Source organism: Mobula birostris, chromosome 19 (assembly GCF_030028105.1).
Source record: "Mobula birostris isolate sMobBir1 chromosome 19, sMobBir1.hap1, whole genome shotgun sequence".
NCBI lineage: Eukaryota > Metazoa > Chordata > Chondrichthyes > Myliobatiformes > Myliobatidae > Mobula > Mobula birostris.
Genome location: NC_092388.1, coordinates 38,474,574 through 38,490,930, shown reverse-complemented (window position 1 = coordinate 38,490,930; position 16,357 = coordinate 38,474,574). Strand labels below are relative to the sequence as shown.

Below are 16,357 nucleotides of genomic sequence, written 5' to 3'. Positions count from 1 at the left end.
CTTCCTGTACGTGAGGAGTAAAAAATATTTATGTTATGTCTCCATCTAAATGTGTAATTTATAATAAATAGTATGTACAACAGGACAGTCAATATAACGTAGAAATGCGATTGTATTAGCATGAATTAATCAGTCTGATGACCTGGTGGAAGAAGCTGTTCTGGAGCCTGTTGGTTCTGGCTTTTGTGCTGTGGTAATGTTTCCTGGATGGTAGCAGCTGGTACAGTTTGTGGTTGGGGTGATTCGGGTCCCCAATGATCCTTTGGGCCCTTTTTACGCATCTGTCTTTGTAAATGTTGTGAGTAGTGGGAAGTTCACAGCTACAGATGCGCTGGGCTGTCCACACCACTCTCTGCAGAGTCCTGCAATTGAGGGAAGTACAGTTTCCATACCAGGCAGTGATGCAGCCAGTCAGGATGCTCTCAATTGTGCCCCTGTAGAATGTTCTTTGGATTTGGGGGCCCATACCAAACTTCTTCAACTGTCTGAGGTGAAAGAGGTGCTGTTGTGCTTTTTTCACCACACAGCTGGTATGTACAGACCATGTGAGATCCTTGCTGATGTGTATGCCAAGGAACTTAAAAGCTGTTCACCCCCTCAGCCCCAGATCCATTGATGTCAATAGGGGTTAGCCCAACTCAATTCCTCCTGTAGTCCACAACCAGCTCCTTTGTTTTTGTGACATTGAGGGAGAGGTTGTTTTCTTGATACCACTGTGTCAGGGTGATGACTTCTCTGAAGGTGTTTCACTGTCATTTCAGATTAGGCCAATCAGTGTGGAGTCGTCAGCAAATTGAATTAGCAGATTGGAGCTGTGGTTGGCGACACAGTCATGGGTATACAGAGAGTAAAAGAGGGGGCTGATGCGCACCAGCTGCTCATGCAACCATGCACTACCTGCTCCCATGGTTTCACATGACTGTTTGGGGGACTAAACATGAGCTTACACCTTGTCCAAGGGAGATCTGCACGCTAGTGGAGGAAAAAAGCACCTTGTACCTCCTTTGGTAGAGGCGTATCTCCACCACCATCCTTGAGATAGATGTAATGCTTCAAAGCCATGTTCCTTCATTGGAATGAAAAGGGATAAATCAAGAGTGTTTTACCTGCCAAGAGAGGGAGAGAGAGCTGGATGGACAAAGGGAATATCTATGATGGAGAGACACCAAAGTTGTCCAGGAGATATAATGAGTGGAGGGAGATGAATGAAGACAGTTGTAAAAAGGCGATAGGGGGATAGAACATGCTGCAACTGGGATGCAGAACCTAGCAGTGGCTTAACATCTGAAGAAAAGATGCTGGAAATGCTCAGTATCAGGTAGTATGTGTGGAGAGAAAAGAACAAAATTAATGTTATGGGTGAATGACTTTGCATCAGCACTGACATAAAGAAGAAAGCTAGTTATCGGAAATACAGAGAATCAAAATGTTGCAGCACAGAAATGAGGATTTCAGTCCACTGAGTCCAAACCAACAATCAAGCACCCATTTACACGGAACCTATTTTATTCTACTCTCCCCCCCCCCCCCCACACCCACCAACACCATTTCCATCAACTCCCCAGATTCTACCATTGACCTACGCACAAGAGACAATTTCCAGTAGGCAAACAAAGTAGCAACCCGTAGCAAAGTAGTAGGGCCTTTGAGGTCTGGGAGAAAATTGGAGCACCCTGAGGAAAACATTCGGTCACAGGCAGGTGGGTTGGGATTGACCCCAGCTGGCTGGTGCTGTGATGCAGCAGCTTTGCTGGCTGCACTGTTGCACCATCCCAATGCAGGTTTCCCCCGCCATCCGAACGTAGAGCGTTCCTATGAAACGGTTCGTAAGCCGGAATGTTGTAAAGTGAAGCAGCAATTACCATTTGTTTTCTGGGAAAAATTTGTGAGTGTTCACAGACCGAAAAAAAAATACCAAATCATGCCAAATAACACATAAAACCTAAAATAACAGTAACATATAGTAAAAGCAGGAATGATATGATAAATATGCAGCCTATATAAAGTAGAAATACTTTTCTACAATCATTGCCGCACTGTCCACCGTAGCGAAAATCTCACGCAAGCGCATTCAGCAGAAACACTCTCTCCAGTAACCTTTAAGTTATGAAGCTGCCAAATCATACCAAATAGCACACAAAAATACACAGCCTGTATAAAGTAAAAATAATATATGTACAGTGTAGTATCACTTACCAGAATCGGGAAGACAGCGCCGAGCACACTGATGTTGGCGTGTTAGGCTGAGTCGTTGGAGGTTGGGGTGGTGCAGTGATCCCCAACCTCCAGGCCGCCGACCGATACTGATCTGCAAAGAATGCAGTGGTGCAGCGGTAGCTGGGACGCACCCAGCACATCTTTAAGAAAAAAGCCTAAATAAGCAAGCTAATTAATTAGGTGCCGCCCAGCACATAAATGTCGGCCCAGATCAGGATATCACGAGCGATTGCCGATTGTGTCGCCTCTGATCTGGGCCGGCATTTATGTGCCGGACGGCACCTAATTAATTAGCTTGCTTACTTAGGCTTTTTTCTTAAAGATGTGCTGGGTGCGTCCTGGCTACTGCTGCACCGCTGCATTCTTCACGGCAATGTATTGGTCCGCAGGCTGGAGGTTGGGGTGTTGGGACACTGGGGTGTCATCTCATCGTCGCCTGTTTCCATCAGGGCAGGCAGATCATCTTCTTCTATGTCTGCCTGCCTCGAAGTTGAAGGTCGAGGTTCGTCGTCTGCTGTGGTTTGAAAAAATGATAGTATGCTTGACTGCTTAGCCACATGCATTTTTCTATCATAGAGTTCTTTGTAAGCACTCAAACCATCCTGCAAATATGCCCTAAACCTACGTACCCTTTCAAAATTGAAGTCGTACTTTTCTGCAATCATTGCAGCGAAAATCTGAAGCAGTTGCTTCACGTTCAGTTCCTGGATGACTTCATTTTCGGTCCGTTTGCTACTGCATTCGGTTTCGATTGTTATCCTTTCCTCTTCCAATTGCGTCAGCTCTTCACCTATCAGTTCTTGGTCATGGGATTCCAAAATCTCTTCAACATCATCTTCGTCAACTTCCACAAGCCAAACTCACTTTATCCTTATTTTGTTCACCACAATCAAAACGCTTAATTATGTCTAGTTTGTGACGAAAAACCAAGTTATCAGAAGATTGATGCTGATGAGAGAGATAAGAGAGACAAATGGAGAAGTGTTCAAAATGTTAATGAGAGAGGAGAGAGATTAACGAAAAGAGACACAGTTCCGAGTATTGACAGACCGGTTGCTTTGAACCTGAACTGTTTGAAGTTTGATGGACAGGCGATACCCCAACAGGGGGATAAAAGGAACAGGTTCGCTAAGGCACGACAGACACCACGAGATCACGAGATAACGAGACCCTGGAAAAGCAGTGTGCCCCCACAGTCGGTGAGAGTTTGGAGGGTGGTCGCGGGACCGACCATAGACGCATAGGGTGAAAAGGTACGATCGGCAGGAACCTGGTGTATGTGTCCGCCCTTGCCTGGGTGCCGGGTTCACCGCAGAAGAACGGTCGTATACGGAGCAGAGGGGTCACCATCGGTGACCATAGAAGACATAAAAGGGTCCGCCCGAAAGCTAACTGCGAAGAACAAAGGTCTGTTTGAATCCGAATTTGCATATTCACTCTCTCTCTCTCTCTCCAACGGCACAACAGCGATTACTGCGAACTGTACTCAGCTGAACTGAACTCTGCGTCACTTGAGACTGATTATTTTACCCCTAGACTGCGAGAGAGCTTGATTGATTCCTATTACCCTCGTTCTGTGTACATGTGCGTTTTATCATAGCTAACCTGTTGCATTTATATCTTTACGATTAGAGTACTGTGTTACTTATTTCTTTAATAAAACTTTCTTAGTTCCAGTAATCCAGACTCCAACTAAGTGGTCCATTTCTGCTGGTTTGGCAACCCAGTTATGGGGTACGTAACAAGTTTTACACTAAGTGTAACACCCTTACGAGCTCTTTTAGGCTTTTCCGATACCTTAGAACTCACCTTGCTAACGGATGCTCAAAATAAATCGACATAAAGCACAGATGCTCACAGGCACGTGTTTAAGCAATGCCGGCTAGAAAGCAGTTCCGGGGGCGGAGCTTGGCTGCTTGGGGCGTGCGCTGCCTTTTATCGCGTGCTGCCTTTTTTTGTAATGTGGAAACACCTTCTGTGAGCGATAACGGGTAAGTAATGTAGGTCTTCTGTAACAGCGAAGTGTGGTAAAGCGAACGTTGGAAAAGCGGGGGACACCTGTGTTACTGAATTCAGTACTGAGTTCTGGGGGCTGCAACATGCCATGTGGAAGATGAGGTGTTCATCTTTGAGTTGGCTTTGTTGGATCAGCATGAGAAGCTAAAGACTAAGAGATTAAAGTCAGAGTGAGAGGGAAATTAGTCACTTTTGGAAGCTCAGGGCCATCTTACAGATTGTACAGATATGTTGTGTGAAGCAGTCAACTATTCTGCATTTGGTTTTCCCAATGTAGAGGAGACCTTGTGTTACGATGTAGGGATTTCTAAGGATCCACAGACTTCCTGGAATAGAAATTCCTCTTCACCTGAAATGTTGGTAGAAAGCAGAAGGTGATGGTGGAAGGTTACTTTTTGGATTGAAGGCCTGTGACTCATGGCATATCTCAGGGGTCTGTGCTGAGCCCAGGCAGACAGGTTTAAAAAATAAACACATTTAGGTAACTCTCCCTTCCAAGTCAAGGAGGTAGAGAATTTCTTAGATGCTGTGTTTCAGGAGGTAGTCTCACTCATGAGATAAACTGGTCTGTGGTCAGGGACAAGTGCAAGTAAAATAGGGAGGGGATCCTAAAGGTGGTTCTAGAGGAGCCTCAGCCATTGAGTTTGACCAACAGGTCTGGAATTCTTGCACTCTGTGCGTGGATGTGAATGGGGCTATAGATGAGCACTGTGATTTATGAGACATTCGACAGTGGCACAGGGGTGGGGAGAGAGGATGAGAAATGTATCCCTCTAAATATGGGGTTAGTGCAGTCAGAGGAATAGACACAATTGTCAGTCACAAGGGTTGAGTCTTGAAGGCTTTGTTGCTTGTCTGGTTCCTGTGTTTGGGTATTTCATCGGACCTGCAAAGGAATTTGGACAGGGAGGGAAAAAGATCCTGTTGTTGTGGTCCATGTGGGTACTGATACATAAGTAGAACAGATAGAGTTTCTGCTGACGGATTTTGAGCTAAATTTGAAGTCAGAACCAAAAAAGGCAATAATCTCTGCATTTCTACCCAAGCCACATGCAAACTGGCACTGGATTAATAAGATTAGAAAGTTAATTGTGTTGTTCAGTGATCAATATGGGAAAAGTGGGTTTGAATTCGTGGGACATTAGCACAAGCATTGGGGAAGGAGGGCGTTGTTTCGATGGGATGGGTTCCACTTCCATCACGCTGGGACCATGTCCTGACAAATTGCATCATTGCGGCTGTGAATAGGGCTTAAAACTAAGTAGTGAAGGGGTGGGTTCAACTGGATTGGAGAAAAATGGATAAAGCAAAAGGGAAGAATGTTGCAGAAGTTTCCAAAGTCTCCATAATAAAAAGAAAGACAAAGTTTAGGAAGGGATAAGAATTTTATTTTAGTCAACATGAAGACAAATCTGAAAAGAGGGATGGTGCAGGACTGAAGATGTTATATTTGAATGCATGCAGTATATAAAACAAAGTAGATAAGCTTATAGTATAGTTAGAAATTGGGTATTATGTTTGTGCGTGTCAGGGATTAGATTAGATTATGAGGACACACAGTCCTCTTTTATTGTCATTTAGTAATGCATGCATTAAGAAATGATACAGTTTGTTCCTCCAGAATGATATCACAGAAACACAAGACAAACCAAGACTAAAAAAACTGACAAAAACCACATAATTATAACATATAATTATGTAGCTGAATCAAGATATACATCCTAATGAAAAGTCGAGGAGGTGGGCAGAAGGGATTATGGCCAAACAGTTCAATTTTTGTTTCATCAGACCAAAGGACATTTCTCCAAAAAGTAAGATCTTTGTCCCCATGTGCACTTGCAAACTGTAGTCTGGCTTTGTTATGGTGGTTTTGGAGCAGTGGCTTCTTCCTTGCTGAGCAGCCTTTTAGGTTATATTGATATAGGATTTGTTTTACTGTGGATATAAATACTTGTCTACCTGTTTCCTCCAGCATCTTCACAAGGTCCTTTGCTGTTGTTCTGGGATTGATTTGCACTACTCACGCCAAAGTATGTTCAACTCTAGGAGACAGAATGCGTTTCCTTCCTGAGTGGTATGATGGCTACGTGGCCCCATGGTGTTTATACTTTTGTGCTATTGTTTGTACGGATGAACGTGGTACCTTCAGGCGTTTGGAAATTGCTCCCAAGGATGAACCAGACTTGACATCATTTTCTGACCTCAATCCAATAGAAAATTTGTAGGCAGAACTGAAAAAGCATGTGCGAACAAGGAGGCCTACAAACCTGACTCAGTTACACCAGTTCTGTCTGGAGGAATGGAACAAAATTCCAGCAACTTACTGTGAGCAGCTTGTGGAAGGCCATCCAAAACGTTTGACCCAAGTTAAACAATTTAAAGGCAATGCTACCAAATACTAACAAAGTGTATGTAAACCTCTGACCCACTGGGAAAGTGCTGAAAGAAATAAATGCTGAAATAAATCATTCTCTCTACTATTAGCCTGACATTTCACATTCTTAAAATAAAGTAGTGATCCTAACTGATCTAAGACAGGGTATGTTTTCTTGGATTAAATGTCAGGAACTGTGAAAAACTGAGTTTAAATGTATTTGGCTAAGGTGTGTGTAAACTTCTGACTTCAATTGTGTATCAGTCCTTCATCCCAGGATCTAGCCTGGTAAATCTCTGCAATAGCTCCAACATAATTACATCCTTCCTGACTTGGAGACCAAATACTGCATGTACGTTGTACTCCACTGTGTTGTCTCACCACTGTCCTGTAAAGTTGCCTAAAATCCTTTAGCCACCTTTACTGCAAACTTTTGTAATCTGACTTTGTTTAAATAATGATTTCCTTTTTCATTCTATCCAAGTGCATAACCTTTCATGTGTAAATGTGTATTATTCCAGAAGCTGACATCCAAGAGTGACGGTACTATTTTCTGATCAATCAACTAATCGGTCCCTTGTGACAATTCCACAGTTTCTGTGAGAAAGCACTTTGCCAGTTGTTTTTTCCCAAAAGTTTAAAACTAAGTTCAAATCTTTATACTTCAATATCAAGTGTTAACTCTCTCTCAGTAACCAGTATATTCACATAACCATTACACTACCATTTCCATGAAATTAGTGCCGGTGGCATTTTGATAAAGCCCCTTTCCCTCTGCTCACAACTACCACCTATAATCCATTTAACAGAAAAGAGTGCCACACAAAAATTGCTGGTGGAACTCAGCAAGTCAGGCAGCTTCTGTAGAGAGGAGTAAATAGTTGTTGTTTTGGGCAAAGATGCATCATCAAGACTGAAGAGGAAGGGAGCAGAAGGCTGCACAAGAAAGTGGGTTGAAGGGGTGGGGAAGAAGTACAAGCTGGCAGGTGATAAGTGAGACAGGTTAGTGGGAAGGTGGGTAGGGAGGTGTATGAATTAAGAAGCTTGGACTTGTAGGTAGAAGTGGGTGGGGGGGGACAAGATGCAGGTAGCTGGATGGGGAGTAGTGGTGGAAGAAGAGGAGCAGAAGACCTTAATAACAGTGAAAAAAGTTCTGGGCTTCTAGGTGGTCAGGACTGATGTCAGAATTGTAAGTGGCCAGCCCTACAGCCTACAGGAGACCACTACTGAGATCTAAGTTGGCAGCATCTGGCTTTGATCTTGGCACCCTGCAGGTGTATAGCCCCGGCTGCCTCCAGCTCTATCCTCAGACCCGATAACTTGCAAGCCAAGACTTCTCACTGCTCATCTTCTGCCATTACTCCCCACCCATCCATTCTCAGGTTCCCCTCTACCCCTTGTTTCTCTCCCCCCCCCCCACCTTCCTCCTCACCTGGTCTCGCGTATCATTTGTCATCTTTGTATTCCTTCACCTCCCCCCACCTTTTTCAGGCTTCTACCTTCTTTCTTTCCAGTCATGATGAAGGATCTTAGCGCGAATGTTTGACTATTTAGTCCCCTGTATAGATGCTGCCTGACTTGTTAAGTTCCTCCAGCATTTTGTGTGTTGCTCAAGATTTCCGGCATCTGCAGAAAAGAAACTTCGAAGGATCTGATGTCAATCGAACATTGTATGCTATAACCTGACTTATTTTTTACAGGGTCATTTATTTATTCTAAAATTAACAACCAATTAGATAATGTGCCCATTGTAAATGTGGCTGTTTATTTGTTAATAACTTGATCTGAGCAGATGGCTTTCGGAATTGCATATGTTTATGGGCAAAATCTCTTCCTGAACTAATGGTACTAAGCAGCTAAAATGACATTGAAGAGATCAGCATAAACACACGATAAGTTTGTCAAAGCCAATTTCAAAAGTTGAAAGAAATAGTTGGATTAATACATCAAAGATGATCCTAACTGACTAGAAGTCTGTCACCAGAGAAATCTTTGGGTTTGTTGATACTTGTAAGTAAAAAATTTGGTTACAGTAGTTTTTGGATAGGGAAATATGTTTTACATTAAGAATCTTAAAGCAATTTATCTTTTACCAGAGAAATGTTACTGCATTGTGTTTAAGAAATTTTGTCTGTCATTCTTCAAAGGCATTTGATCATATACTCTCTGCAATAGAAGACATCTCGGGGCAAATTGGACATAATTATCTTCGAGACAAGTATGTAAATAGTGACTTCTATAATGTTGCATAAATGTCTGTATCAACTTTTTAATGCTTCCATGATTGTGCAAGTTATCTATATTTTTTAAATGTCTAATTGGTTTGCATTTCTGCTCATTTGTTTGCCAGGCCTGTGTTTGTATGGAAAAATTAATCATTACAGAATTTGAAACACAGCTTGACATTGTGTCTGGAACAACACCAATATTTCATTATTAAATTATTCCTAATAATTGCCATACCAATGATATTTTTCCAAATTATTTCAGATGTTAATGCTTTGTGAATCTTTCTTGATCTCCCACTTTGATTAATCTACATAAGGGGTAATAAGGCGGTTAATTCTTTTTTTAGGTGGACTAACTTCGACAGGAAATACCTGAGTAAAATCATGATGAGGAAATCGGCACAGATTAGTCGGGATAGAATCCTCAGTGTTTTCCGTGAGCTGAATCTGAAGGATGCCATCAGCTATGTGTCTGAGGTAATCTTGTCAGTAGATCAGTTAATCAACCAGGTGCGGAGAAAGTGGCCCTGCATTTGGAAATTGGTGTCGTGGACAATTTATTAGTCTAGGAAAATTGCCATACTTTTAATGATAACATAAAATCTCATGAATTGCTGGCTGCTATTTGGCTGGAGCATTGGATTTGTTTCTAGGTACAATTCCAACAGTATCTGTTGTATGATGAGACGGTAAATACAACAGAGTGCATTGAAGCAATGCTTGTAGATCATTTATATTTAATTGAACATGATACAGTAAGTGCAGGTCCAAATGAGCAAAATTGTTGCTATCCAATAAAAATGTACTAACGGTCATGACCTAGGAACAATTAAGTATAATTTTTTTACAAGTGGCAAGCCACTGGTTGTGTTTGGTTAACAAAAGATACAATTGTCGATTTATTCTGCTAATCTGCTTTGTCCAAAGTGATCATATTTCACTGGAAGTAACATTTAGCTCATTAAGGCCATACCAGACCAAAGACTCTGTTTTAAGTCTGTGTAGAGGGACTTGAATCTTTGGTCCTCCTGCTTTATAGAGTGCTTTACTTTCTCAATATAAAATTTATTCTCCACTTACAGCTGCTCCATGTGAGATTGGTGGCTTTTATTATTTGTAGGGAGAGCGGCGAGGGTCCTTGGCTTTTATACGCACGAGTAGCGATGTTAATGTTGAGTTCACTGGTCCTCGTCAGTCTATTGTAGATTCATCGGTCTCTGCAGTGCTGTAAGTATAAATCATGAGATAAGATTCAAAGTGCATTTATGTATGCAGTAGCAACTCTGAGACTTGCCTTCCTGCAGACAGCCATGAAATAAAAGAAACACCATGGAACCCATTCAAAGAAAACATCTAACACCCAACACTCAAAAAAAAAAAAAGAACAAATTGTATAAACGGCAAAAAAATGAGCTAATAGTACACAGAATATAAAACATCAAACCACATTCTAGCAGTGTTCAACTTAGTTCAATTCAGTTCAACTTCGTGCTCTCTCATTCGTTAACTGCAGGCCGCAGAGCTAGTCTGCCTGAATCAAAATAGCAATAAAAAAGAGTAACACGAAACTAGAAAATCATATAACATGAACAGCAGAGTCCTCAAAAACAAATCTGATCCACCAACCATGCTGATCAAACCTTGCCCAGGACCCAAGGCTCCTGCAGCTTCCTAGGGTGAGAGAGTGTGAGAGGGAGGGCGAGCACGGGGGAGGGGGAAAGAGAGATTAACCACAGGTGGACAGTACTAAACACCACTCACCTCCTGCTCTCATCCTCATTGATTTCAATTTTGCTCAACAATTTAACTGGCTAGATGGTTGAAAGCTAGAGCCAATTGTGTGTTTGCACTCTGCCGTAAGGTCACACACTCCATTCTCAACCTCACCCTCAACCGTGCCGAATCCCCTTGGAGATAGCAAATGCGCCAGATCACTCAGCCGGCCCAAATACACATTATCAAAATGTAAATTACTGGCTCCAATCGCACAGAGATTAGTAGTAGTATATTTAAAAGAAGGAGATGTAGTAGTAATTTTGTAAACTGTCTGCAAGACATGTCAATAGTCGTATTGGTCACTGGTGTAACCTTGGTCTAATCAATATCAGTCACAACCAATGAGAGCTATTTTAAGCCTACATTTTCTCTCCAACCCAGATTGAGAAGTGACTTTTGCGGAAGATTTCTAAACTAGTTTTCAAAATGATTTAGGAAGGGTTTGTGTTCATACAACTGTTTTCACAATGTCAAAGTGCTTTACAGCCATTGGTGTTAGTTTGAATGTTCTTATATGTGTACACAAAACAGTACAGTGCAGGAACACCATGACTGCACTGATCACAGTGCCACCTAAACTAATCCCATCTTGTCTGTAGCTGAATTAATCCACTTCCTCTTGTCTGCATCCATGGTAGGTATCACTTTGTTCTCTACTTGTTCATGCGGGTGTCTGAATGCTTGCAGGAATGCCTACATTCACTTTACCAAATACTACAATGAATTTACACATAGTGACTTAACAGTTAGATCGTAAGACCTGAAGAATATAGGAGCGTAAGTAGGCTATTCAACCCATCGAATTTGCTCCGCCATTCGATCATGGCTGATTTATGACTCTCTGAACCCTATTCTTCTGCCTTCCATTTTAGTAATTTTCATTATGCTTCAAAGATTGCTTAAATTTACCTGTCAGGTCACGTGGCACCTCAGCTGATCTTGGTTCCCTCACTCTGTGAAATATTGTATTCTATACGTCAATACAGTTGCTGATTTGAATTTACATTTATTTAGTGTACCTAATATTTTTCCTCATGGAATTTTCTACACTTCTAGAGGAACATTATGATTAGGGAGGCTATTGGTTTAATATGTCACTTCCAACTGCACAGTGAATCTCTCCGTTGTTAGTTGGGTAGTATTAAGTTTTTGGAGTGGAATTTCAACCCTCGATGTACATCCATAAAGATGAATGTTCCCTTCTTGGGCAAAGGTGATTACGACAAAGTATTTTTGTTTTTTTTTCCAGGAGAGAGAGCACCAGTGAGGTGTGCTTGGACATGAATGCTCTTGAAAACAGGGTGAAGAGCCAAAAGGAGCGTGAGGAATCAGTCACTCACCATATGTTGCAACAACATCTGTACAAACCCAGGCAACGAGTAAGCAAACCCATGTAGTTAATTCAGACTAATCTGTCCTTCGTGTTGGGAAGTGTTTCACATGGTACCTAGTCAATATGCCATTTATATCTTACTCAATGTTCTGCTACGTGCAAATATGGCAAAGCTGCATCCAATATCACTGAATAAATATTAGTTTAGTTACATGTATTTGCATTTTTCCCAAGAAGCTTTGAGAAATAGATAGAAGAGGTAATAGGAGAGAGGGAGAATATTTTTATTGAGTCAAGTGTTGGCTTGGTGCTCTCCTCTTCACTTGTTGCCAATTTCTTGCCACAGAGAAGCCAGTGTCAGCACTCTTGCTGCATTTTGCTAATGTGTGCGCACCCAGGTTATCTTGATGCTTGAACAGGAGAAAGTCATGGTCCACATATCGTCAACCAATATACTGGGCTGACCACGCGTTGGGTGCAAACAAGGGATACCATGTTTCCGTGTAGAATTCATTTACAAGCCAATCAGGTTTCAAATTAATTTATAGTTTTCATTTGTTTAATGTCTACTTGTTCCTTCCCAAAATTTTCATTTTTTCAGTTAAAAATTAGCATCATGAATATGTTATTTAGCTCTCAATCTGTTCTGCCATTTAATATGTTCCACTGATCTTTGTTCTGTAATTATTGATACCATAAAATCTAAAAAGAGAATACTGGAAATACTGAGCAGGCTAGGCAATATCCATAGAGAAGTAGTTGACATCTTAGCTTGGTTGACCATTCATCACAACTTAAAGATCGAACTTGAAATCTAAATCTCATTAATTGGATGAGAGTGGAAATGATCAGATTGTTAATTTGTGAAATCTTTTGCATCACGATATGTTTATTGGCCCAATTGTTTCTTTTTAAAGTACAGGCTTAATTACAGCCGCCATAAATTAATACGTAATGAAGACGAGAAGCAAGATAAAGAGATTTTCCAGCGGACCATGAAAAAGAGACTTGAAAATTTCAAATCTACCAAACTTGGAACCAACTACAACAGCAAGTTTAGGACCTTAAAGAAAGAAAGAACAGGGAAGAAGGTAAACTGAATGCATGCCAACTGGATTTTCATTGAGAATAGAAACTTGTTTTACATAGCTGTGTTATTCCTTGTAAATAATATCTTAGTACTAACCTCAGAAGCTAACCCTAACTTCCTGACAGTGTATAGTAAGTCACGAGAGACAGGAGATGATAGAAATCTTGAGCAACACACAGAAACAATGCTGGAGGAACTTGGCATCTGGGAGAGGTAGGTAGATGGAAAATAAGAATGATGTCAGAAGTTGGGAGGTGATAAGTGAAAGAGAGCTGAAGAAGATGAGTTCTGTTAGGAGGGGATAGTAGACCATGAAATAAAGGAGCTGGGGAACCAATGGGAGGAAGGTATGGGTGATGGCCAGGTCGTGAGGGTGGTGGATGCGAAAGAGAAAGGGCAAAGGGGCCAGAGGGATAAGGGAGAGCACAAGGGAGGGGGTTGATTACTGGAAATTAGAGAAATGGAGGTGTTAGAGTATACTACAGCAAGTGGTAGGGACAATTTGTTATGATTGTGGAGTTAGTGCTTGGAATGCATTGCTTCAACAGTTGGTGGAAACACACCTAATGATCACTTTAGAAAAGAATTGAATTGACTTTATTTCTTATATCCTTCACATACATGAGGAGTAAAAATCTTTGTTACGTCTCCATCTAAATGTGCAATGTGCAATCATAGCAATTTATAATAATTTATAACAAACAGGATAGTCAATGTAACAGAGAATATAATCAAATCAGTGTGAGTTAATCAGTCTGAGGACCTGGTGGAAGAAGCTGTCCCGGAGCCTGTTAGTCCTGGCTTTAATGTTGCGGTACCGTTTCCCGGATGGTAGCAGCTGGAATAGATTGTGGTTGGGATGACTCGGGTCCCCAATGATCCTACAGGCCCTTTTTACACACCTGTCTTTGTAAATGCCCTGAATCATGGGAAGTTCACAACTACAAATGTGCTGGGCTGTCCGCACCACTCTCTGCAGAATCCTGTGATTAAGGGAGGTACAGTTCCTATACCAGGCAGTGATACAGCCAGTCAGGCTGCTCTCAATTGTGCCCCCATAGAAGGTTCTTAAGATTTGGGGGCCATACCAAACCTCCTCAACCGTCATTGTGGGAGTTTACTTTATTGTCGCCAAACAATTGATACTAGAGCGTACAATCATCACAGCGATATTTGATTCTGCGCTTCGCGCTCCCTGGAGTACAAATCGATAGTAAATATTAAAAATTTATATTATAAATCATAAATAGAAAACAGAAAAAGGGAAGTAAGGTAGTGCAAAAAAACTGAGAGGCAGGTCTGGATATTTGGAGGGTACGGCCCAGATCCGGGTCAGGATCCGTTCAGCAGTCTTATCACAGTTGGAAAGAAGCTGTTCCCAAATCTGGCCGCACGAGTCTTCAAGCTCCTGGGCCTTCTCCCGGAGGGAAGAGGGATGAAAAGTGCATTGGCTGGGTGGGTCGTGTCCTTGATTATCCTGGCAGCACTGCTCCGACAGAGTGCGCTGTAAAGTGAGTTGAAGGACAGAAGATTGGTTTGTATGATGTGCTGGGCTGTGTTCACGATCTTCTGCAGCTTCTTTCGGTCTTGGACAGGACAACTTCCATACCAGGTTGTAATGCACCCTAGAAGAATGCTTTCTACGGTGCATCTACAAAAATTAGTGAGGTTTTTAGGGGACAGGCCAAATTTCTTTAGCTTTCTCAGGCAGTAAAGGCACTGGTGGGCCTTCTTGGCGGTGGACTCTGCTTGGTTGGACCAAGTCAGGTCACTTGTGATATTGACCCCAAGGAACTTAAAGCTTTTGACCTGTTCCACATTCGCACCACCGATGTAAATGGGGTTGTGCGGTCCGCTACTCCTTCTGAAGTCAATAACCAATTCCTTCGTCTTGCTGACGTTGAGGGATAGGTTATTGTCTTCACACCATGCCACCAGGTTTTTAATTTCTTCTCTGTACTCAAACTCATCCTTACCTGAGATACGGCCTACAATTGTGGTGTCATCAGCAAACTTATATATTGAGTTTGATGGAAACTTGGCTACACAACCATGGGTGTACAGTGGGTACAGCAGGGGGCTGAGTACACAGCCTTGTGGGGCGCCGGTGCTCAGAGTGATTGTAGAGGAGTTTGGAATGCCATTGACTGGTGTTTTGTGGAGGGAAATCATTCCCTCTTTCTTCAGTTGCCATGGGAGGCATTCCTGTGCTCCTCACCCAAGAGCAGTGTTGGGTAAGAAACCTCAAGAGAAAATCTGCAGATGCTGGAAATCTAAGCAACATGCACAAAATGCTAGAGGAAGTCAGCAGGCCAGGCAGCATCTGTGGAAAAGGGTACAGTCGACGTTTTGGGCCAAGACCCTTCAGCAGGACTGGAAAAGAAGATGAGGAGTCAGAGTAAGAATGTTGGGAGAGAGGAAGAAGAACCACAAGGTGAGAGGTGAAACTGGGAGGGGGAGTGGGAAGACTGAAGTAACGAGCTGGGAAGTTGCTTGGTGAAAGAGATACAGGGCTGGAGAAGGGGGAATCTGATAGGAGAAGACAGAAGGCCATGGAAGAAAGGGGAGGAGCACCAGAGACAGGTGATAGGCAGGTAAGGAGATAAGGTGAGAGAGAGAAATGGGAATGGAGAATGGTGAAGTGGGTGTGGAATTACTGGAAGTTCGAGAAATCGATGTTCTTGTCATCAGGTTGGAGGCTACCCAGACAGAATATAAAGTACTGCTCTCCCAACCTGAATGTAGTCTCATCGCAACATTAGAGGAGGCCATGAACTGACTTGTCAGAATGGGAATGGGAAGTGGAATTAAAATGGTGGCCACTGGGAGATCCCGCTGTTTTTGGCGGATGGAGCATAGATACTCGGCGAAGCGGTCTCCCAGTCTGCGTCAGGTCTCACCAATATACAGGAGGCCATACCGGGAGCAACAGATACAGTGGATGACCCCAACAGACTCACAGTTGAAGTGTCGCCTCACCTGGAAGGACTGTTTGGGGCTGTGAATGGTAGTGAGGGAGGAGATGTAGGGGCAGGTGTAGCACTTAATTCTGCTTGCAAGGATAGGTGCCAGGAGGGATGTCAGTGGGGAGAGATGAATGGACAAAAGAGTCACTTAGGGAGCAATCCCTGTGTAAAGCAGGAAGTATGGGGGAGGGAAATATGTGCTTGGTGTTGGTGGGATCCCACTGGAGATGGCAGAGAATTATGTGCTGAATGTGAAGGCTGGTGGGGTGGTAGGTGAGGGAGAGAGGAACCCTATCCCTGGTGGGGTGGCAGGAGGATGATGTGAGGGCAGCTGTGCATGAAATGGAGGAGATACAG

The 16,357-nt window shown here is 42.6% G+C and overlaps 1 protein-coding gene across 2 annotated transcripts in view; it reads left to right on the top strand.

Annotated features, from left to right (window-relative positions):
* The window catches only part of LOC140212522 (sodium/hydrogen exchanger 3-like), a 163,781-nt gene that overhangs the window by 137,784 nt on the left and 9,640 nt on the right, over positions 1-16,357 (top strand). For both annotated transcript variants that reach the window (XM_072283440.1, XM_072283439.1), the window contains exons 9-13: positions 8,755-8,825; positions 9,183-9,312; positions 9,956-10,062; positions 11,861-11,990; positions 12,862-13,035. In XM_072283440.1, coding sequence (XP_072139541.1) covers positions 8,755-8,825; positions 9,183-9,312; positions 9,956-10,062; positions 11,861-11,990; positions 12,862-13,035 — 612 coding nt within the window. The remainder of the gene's footprint in view (positions 1-8,754; positions 8,826-9,182; positions 9,313-9,955; positions 10,063-11,860; positions 11,991-12,861; positions 13,036-16,357) is intronic.